Source organism: Lemur catta, chromosome 1 (assembly GCF_020740605.2).
Source record: "Lemur catta isolate mLemCat1 chromosome 1, mLemCat1.pri, whole genome shotgun sequence".
Classification (NCBI taxonomy): domain Eukaryota; kingdom Metazoa; phylum Chordata; class Mammalia; order Primates; family Lemuridae; genus Lemur; species Lemur catta.
In genome coordinates this window covers 67276484-67284762 of record NC_059128.1, presented here as the reverse complement: position 1 = coordinate 67284762, position 8279 = coordinate 67276484, and the positions used below count along the sequence as shown (strand labels likewise).

Genomic DNA, 8279 nt, shown 5'->3' with positions numbered 1-8279 from the left:
AGATACAAAGCTAGGACATTGCTTCCCAAGACCTGTAGAGAACTAGGGAAAATGAGCCTTCAAGTTATTTGCATGAAGACTGTAGACTCCTCAGGAATGTGAGGAAATCTGCTGGGAAGTTTATATTTCAAAGCAAAGATATCCTTCACATTCAAGTGGTTCCTCGAGGACAAGGCAGCATAAATTTCACTGAGAAGTGCTGCCATGGGCCAGATCCACAAGCTGCGGAAGAGTGGTGGTGGGGTGTTAATTGGGCCATTATTTCTTTGGGAAGATTGTTATTTCCCAGGTGAGAGGATATGAATAAGAATAAACACTAAAGCTATCTCCAGAGGTGGTCAGATAAACAGTGAGAAAGTAAGGATGCTGCTAGATTTCCCTTGGGGAACTACATTCTACCAAAAGCTGCTCCTCTCACTGCTCAAGGCAAAAAGCCGCAACACACCTAGAAGGTAAAGTGCTGAAGGTAGGTCAGTCCAGAATGGGGGACCTAGCAATGACAGAGACCACTTGCAGCATCTCCAGGACTTTGTGGCAACCAGACCCCGGTGGCTTCCAGGATCTTGGGAATGACCTACCTGGTGCTTGACAAGCAGTTTTTGTGGAAAAGTGGACATAAAGTTCTCGGGAAAAGGCAGGTTTGGCTGGATGAGAAAACTAAAGGTTCCAAGGAGCAGGAATATTGTGGAACTGGGTAAGATTGGGCTGGCAGCTGGCCCCAGCTGGTTGTTTACCAGACCACCTGGCCCCACTGCACGCCCTCTGGTTGAGGTAATTTCCCCCAGCAGGGAAACAAGGGGCTTTGAAGTATCTCATTTATGCCTGACAAAAGTATCCTTTAGGACAGGAACAGATTAAGCGTAGCAGACACCAAGACTTTATGGTCCATAAGATTCCTAAATCTGGATGGGAACTGGTAAAGCTGTAAACCAAGGACCGAGCTGGGAATGGGTGGAGTTTTGCAATCACTGACCGTAACAGGTGGATTCTTACATCCAGAATTTTGGAGGGGGGAGCATTTATGTCCCAAATTCACAGCAAATTCAGCATTGTGGCATCTGTGGGCCTGCAACTGACTCAATCTGTCACTGGACCACTTTCAAATTAGTAAGTCCCTTTGGGAAGACAGGTCAAAAAAAAAAACAAAACAAACACTTGAGATGGCACTGCCAGGTGCTTATAATGGGCTATGGTAGGCATCAGGGAACAGGGCAGAAACTATCTACTAACAAGAGTGATTTTCACAAGATATTAGGAAGTTTCTATCACCCAAGCTAGAAGAAATGGTTTAAAGCAAATATTTTGAGTCCCCAGGAAGAACTAAGATGGATGGGAGAGGCTATGTCCGCTATATTCTTGGTGCATTTCTGAAGCCCAACAAAGTTACATGAAATGGTAGACTTTCAGCTGTTAGCCAGATATTTTTCAATAGGCTTTTGCAACTTGTAGGCCTGTGAATCACTTAGTCCTCAGTGGCAGAATAAAGAGAAAAATGGTTCCCCTCCCTGTATCCTAGAGCTTTCCTCTAACCTTTTATTTAACCTTAGCCAGATGCCTCCCTAGGTCCTTTCTATACTTTGGAACAGAGATTTCTATACAAGTACACCCTGACCCTTTCCTCTTACTGCACTTCTTCATATGTTCTTCTCAAAACATATGCATATGTATACTTTTACTACCTGCAAGTCAACCACCCAGACACCCACTTTGAAAGCTCCATCCCATTCCTCTTTACCAAAGACAGGTTTTGCCCCTTGGTGCAGTGCACTTCTGTCTGGGCAGAAAACTGGAATTATGTCAACTTGAAAAATCCAAGTCCCAGAGATTTAGTCTGCAGTACACACACCTGGACGTCAGGATTTTAAAAGCTCCCTAGGTAACTTTAATGCACATCCAAGGTAAAGAACTACTCAACCACTTCACAAATTTGGCAACATACTAATTCAATTATCTTAATTATACAACACTTCTAGATGTGTGAAAGGCCCCTAGAAGTTATTACTGCATAAATTTTTGTCAGTCAGACCTTCAGGATTTCCCTTGACCTTTCTCTTATGTGCCACTTGAAACAACAGGCTCTGAACTGCAAACTGAGAGCTACATGCCTTATCTCCATTCATCTTTGGTTTCAACTCCTTCCTATTAACCATTTTTTGCATTTACACTATTAAACTAACCTACCTCCCTCTTATTATGCTTTGTAGTTCTAATTTAAGCAGTACGGAGATTCTCACCCTAGCTCAATCAGGGGTTTAACATCAACACTCTACTTCCTTTGAATTTAGTCTCCTCTGTAAAACATTAGAGAACTTTAGGCAGGTGTTATGTCTATGTCCACCCGTTTCTCTGAAGTTTAACTTTTTTGCTTTTACTTTTTAAACTGCTGTTTCCATTTTTACTTTATCCCAAGATCCTTCCATATACTAAAATGCTCTCAACATAGTGTTCCTTATTAGTCAGAATAACCACCACAGTATGTTCTGGGTGAGGTACAGCACTGATAAAGCAAGTGAGGGTCTTCAAACTTATTTAGTAGCCCATATTATACATAACTAATTTACTGGTCACTCATTTCTATGTCACACATTTGCTATTGTCAACTAGTTTCCTTAAGTTATCAGGGCACTTTTTCTTGGATGCCTCTAAATTGAAGGGAAATGCATTTTCTTGGTTAAGGTGACCTGAACTAGGGTCCACAAATTCAAACTCCCTGTGACATCAGTGTAGCTGAATTTTCCTTATGTTAAATAAAAAGGTCAACTCTCAGTAGCAAAGAGTGTGTGGCCAAGTCCTTCAGTCTCCCCGAGAACAGTCATTAACAGTACTTCCTGGGTCTCTCCTAAAAAGAAAAATTAGTGCATCAGTGGTTAGTCAATGTTATCACAGGCCAGCGGAGTGCTTTCTGAAACAAGTATGCCTTTCAACTGATCTCATTAAATATACCCGCATTTCTCCATTGGGTATGTCTACAAAGCATATCATCATCTAAGTTACCTCAAAATGAGTACTTGTGAAGTACAGTTTGTCATCTAATTCTTTACTTTCCATATTATACAGTAGGCATTTCTTCCCCTAATTCTTTTGAATACCACACACTGCTGCTAAATTGCCTAGTATATTCCTTTACTGACACTTTCTGGTTACCATATGGCTTGAACTGTTACATCTATCCTACTCCTTATATTACATTCTTCTCAACCCTCGTTTGACCCCTGTATATTCCCTTCTAACTTACCATAATCCTTTTGTTGTTATTTGTATTATTTTCCTTTTCTGTTACACATGGTCACCTCTGAAAAACAGAGGCTTTAAAACACAATTGGTACCACTCATACAATCTTTGTAAGTCTTAGACACTGGGATAACATGTACACTAAAATCTAGTGGGAGTCCTCTTTTTGAGCATTCCAACTTTATCAACCATGCCCCACCTGACACCTTCCAGTTAGCTCATTACACAGGGTGAGACAGTAGCAAATTACATAAAGTACCCTAGGCCAGTGGGCTCCAAACAAGTTTCCCTATTAAAAATTATGTAGCAACAGAAAAAAGAAAAGTCCCAAAGGCTTCTGTTCTAATCATCCACCTTCTCTCCTGCTTTTCTGACTGGAAACTGTATTCTTAGATTTCACGGCATACTGAGAAACAGTTTTAAATTTTATGCCAAATTATAATAAATGCATCTTCATACTTTGTTATAAATCTTACTTCCACTCAATAATATAGGGTCCTGTCAGATTGTCAAGTAGCAAGAATTCCCTCAGATCAACTGACTCCAAGACTGTCAAAGTCTCCCCTTTACCTGCACTGCCATTTCTACTGCTATGCCAATACAATTTCTATTGAACAAACTCCGATCAGGGTTAAGTAATGTCACAGGACTGTAAGCCTATTATCTGATCCATGGACTTTAGGAACATCAACCCCCCCCCTTAAAAAGCCTGTACTTATTTGCATATGATCAGATTTCAAAAGGTATTTTACCATATGGCATTTTGGTGTTTCCTCTACATTGCTATAGTTTTGACCGAGGAAGCTGAATGTCAAAGTATTAAATGAGTATACCCGTGATAAAAGAAACCGATAGAATGTTATTACCTTAGCTGCATAACGAAATTTAATTTGCAGTAGCCAGAAACCTGGAGTGCGAAATGACTCTTCCTGATCAAGATAAATGGGAGGTTTCTTAATATTTCAGCCTAAACTCTAACATATATGTATGTAGATTTCCAGTGAGTGTGTGATCATGCTCTTTTAGACAGAATGAGAAGTACAGCTAGCCCTTGATATACGTGGGTTCTGCATCCATGGATTCAACTAACTGTGGATTGAAAATAGTCAAGGGGGAAAAAGAAGGACCAAAACCAATAAAAAATAATCACAACAATTAAAAAATGCCATTAAAAATGCAATCACTATTTACAAAGAGTTTACATTGTATTAGGTATTTTAAGTAACGTAGAGATGATTTAAAAGTATACAGAAGGATCTGCATAAGTTATATGTAAATACTACACGATGTTATATAAGGGATTTGAGTATCCACGGATTTCAGTATCCACAGAGGGCCCTGGAACCAATCCCCCATGGACACCAACATTCAACTGTAACCTCTGATAGAACACAATAAATTTGCATCACCAAAAATATAAGCTAAATATACTGCTCTGTGCAAAGAGGTCATACAGTGCAAGGAGCAGTATACATTTAAAAATTCTGGATTAATCTGTTCAGTATTTTCCAAAACCTTACAGGTAATACCGTAACCTTGAACAAGTTTTACTGGCATTTTAGGCCTCTGACACTTTCTTCTAAAAGCATACAGTTTATTTTTTAGTCATGGGTTACCTGCTAAAGAGTAAAATAAATTTTGCTTGTGGCAGATAGAATGGCAAAAAATGCTGATGCTGCATGCTATCAAAGAATAGCAACTTTCCAGGGAGGTTTCTGCTCTTAAAAATAATAACCATGTTCTTTTCTGCAATGTTAGAAAAAGATGAAGAATAAAACACAAATGAACTGGGCCTTTTAGGACCAGGTAAGCATCATAACTCTGGCAGCTGTTTATCCATCCTATAATGATTTGGGTGCTAAGCGGTTCAATGCCCACAAAATCACTGCAATTAATCTAGCTGAAGGAAAAATATAAAAATTTGTTCATATGGGTAAAAGATCACTTAATGTAAAATAAATGTATAACCCTCACCATGTTATAACTATCTTGGAAGGCAGACTACAGAATGCCACGAAATAGAGTGTTCCTGTTTTCAAAAACATTAAGTAAGACACAGGCTCAGAATCCAGGAGAAGATAACTGGGGCTATAAAATACTAATTAAAAGGACTAAACAGAAGAAAGTTGGGTTCATTCTCCATCTGTTTCAATTTTCCTAAAAATCTTAATGTATATGAATCTCTTCTATTTAGGGACAAAATGATTTAGTGCACAACAAAAACCTCGAAGAGTGCCAGCTGTACCACAAAGCACTGATGAAAAGGCAGAATGTAGCTTTCAAACTTTTTCATTAGAATGTAAAAGTCATTTTGCAAAAGAATCTCTACTCCATGTCAAATTACTTGACTCTTTAATGCAACAACCTTAATGAAATATTATTTTAGTAGTATATGTCGGTGTGCATGTTTATGACTCCAAGTAAAATATACCTAATACACTCCAGGAGTTTTGTGGAGGCTGCTGTAAAACAAAGAATTTGAAGTAAACAATTATAAAATACAAAAATAAAAAACCAGGTTTTTTTTCTCCAAATTCCTGGTTTAATAAGGACTTGTTTATTTTGAGGAAAAAAGGTCCCAAACATCAGGCTGTTCACAAAAATAACCCACAGTATCAACTTTAGAAAACAAATCTTAAGACTATTACACTAATTTTCTAGAGGATGCATTTGACATGCCAACTCTCATTCACAAAAATACATTGTTACATTTGTGTTGAACTGCCCCACATAGCACTCTTATATGGGGTATAACATACTTCTAACTCAAAGCTGCTCTCAGGTGCTACTAACTAAATGAGATTGCCTTTGCAGTTAGGGAAGCAACTACTGAACTCATGTATGAATGGAAAGAACTGTACTCCCTGCATAACAAGAGATTATTTTGGAGACAGCTGATAAAAACCATACATCCTTTTTATTGTTAAGTCAAAGAGGTATCAAAATTAAAAGCAAAAAATTACAGGGTAAGACTTAACAAAACTACTAGGAGCATCAAAGGAAGTGAAAATGGGACTAGGCGCAGGGCAATATGAATTAATGAACATGGGAAGGACAAGGATGGGGAGAACAGTGAGCATGTGCTGAAGATACTAGGGGAGAGGATCTGGTGAAAATTTTGATCTCAGACAAGCGCCTAGGTAAAGAAATAATGGGATAAGATTTCTAAACCCCACTATGTGCTTAAGAGTCATCCTCGCCATTGGCGCTGTCTCTGTCATCCTCTCCTTCCTCAGCCTCTTTTTCATCATCCTTGATCAACTCCAGCTGTGAGAAAGACACAAATAGGATGGAGTTAGAGACACTCCATGTGTCCCTGAACCCCCCTCCACCACCTTTTTCTTTCCTTTCCCATGGTTTTCACCTGGTCATCCCCCCGATCTTCATTATCATCATCATCCAGTAGGTCCCCCTCCTCAGCAGAGTCATCTGCACCCCCCTCAGACTCCATCTTCACATTAGTCTCATCTTTCTTCTGGGAGCTGCTGCTCTGCTCCTCTTCTGACTTATCATTCTTCATCTCTACTGGGGATGAGAAGGACAAGTCTGTCTAGGGGCAAGTAATGTCCACAGGATGTAGACAATCCCCACTAATAATCACAGAACTGCAGCACAAGTCTAAATCCTCCCACGCAAATGATCTTCCCAATTCAAGCTCCCCAAGTTTTTTTCATATTAAACTATTTTATATCCCACTATTCCAACATACACTTTCAATTGTCCTAGGTAACTAACCCAAAGTTACACCCAGAAAGTAGGAAAATAGTTACCTGCTTGTTTGCTCTGTTCCTTTTCAATTTTTTCCAGGTTTTCCAGTAGAGAATCCACTTTTTGTTTTATCTGAGTCAATTCCTTCTTAATAGCCTGAAGGTCATCTCCTTTCACTTAAATACAAACAAAACCCTGGATTAGAATCAAATGTACCAAAAGTTATCAGCTACCAAATACATCCCCACTAGACTACACCAGGAGTCAAGAGGAGATCCCTAGGGAGAAATGGGTCATGAGTTTTTAAAGAAAAATTTTCTGAAGAGATGGGATCTCACTAAATTGTACAGGCTGGAGTGCAGTGGCTACTCACAAGCACGTTAATAGCACACTACATCCTTGAACTTTTGGCCTCAAGCAACCCTCCTGTTGCTTCAGCCTCCAAAGTAGCTGGGAGTACAGATGCATGGGCTACTGCAACTAGACTTCTGTAATGTTTTACTGGCTTACATATTTCTACTTTGCAAGGAGTTCAACACACAAAAATAAAAACAAATCCTCTAAGTACTTTCCAAATTACACAAAGATCTTTCATAAATTGAACAGGTGCCTCAAACCATAAAGTCTAATGGCTTTCCTCAAATTACAAATCTGTTAGGGATAGAAGACAGCCTATACCTGGCCCCCTAATCACTACCTTGACTCTTCCATTTTGATCATACAAATCCAGATGGCACAAAAACATTAGAATTGCATTAATTTCCCTATTTCAAAACACAAGGAAACATCAGAACTGTGAAGCTGAAATAACACATACACTTTCCAGACTTGGAAGAAGAACCGCGCTGTCCACTCTTAGAATTGAAGCCACTTTTCCCTCTTCGTGAGGTGTTTCCTGATACACGCTGGCGTTTCGAGGGCACCACAGCCCGAGCAATAGGAGGAGGAGGAGGAACACGTGCTGGGTAACTGTACATCCTATTGGACAAAAGTAAAACGGAATTTCTTCACACCTAATATTAAGTCAGCAAGATCCAAGTGACCTCATAAAATAGTAAATTTACATTACTGTCTCTCAGTCTTCTTTTTTTGTAAGTTAATTTCGCTCAAAAAAAATCCTCCTTTTTTATGAAATATTTTTAACACTGCAACAACTTTTCTTCATGAAAATATTACACACACACACACACACACACACACACACACACACACACACACATATCCAATGATATGGTTGGCTGGTCTTAAACACTAGAGATAAAAGCCTCTATAATAATGGCAGTATTAACAAAGCATTGTTTTTTACAATGAATGGCCTTTATCTTGATCTTATTCTTTT

At 39.0% G+C, this 8279-nt stretch overlaps 1 protein-coding gene across 14 annotated transcripts in view; it reads right to left on the bottom strand.

Moving 5' to 3' along the window:
• Positions 1–6130: 6130 nt before the first annotated feature.
• The window catches only part of HNRNPC (heterogeneous nuclear ribonucleoprotein C), a 48637-nt gene continuing 46488 nt past the window's right edge, over positions 6131–8279 (bottom strand). For 12 of the 14 annotated variants that reach the window (XM_045526699.1, XM_045526763.1, XM_045526707.1 and 9 more), the window contains 4 exons: positions 7758–7918; positions 7003–7116; positions 6597–6757; positions 6131–6499 (listed from right to left, as the gene is read on the bottom strand). In XM_045526699.1, coding sequence (XP_045382655.1) covers positions 6416–6499; positions 6597–6757; positions 7003–7116; positions 7758–7918 — 520 coding nt within the window. In that variant the 3' untranslated portion in view covers positions 6131–6415. The remainder of the gene's footprint in view (positions 6500–6596; positions 6758–7002; positions 7117–7757; positions 7919–8279) is intronic. The other 2 variants (XM_045526753.1, XM_045526799.1) reach the window with 1 other exon arrangement.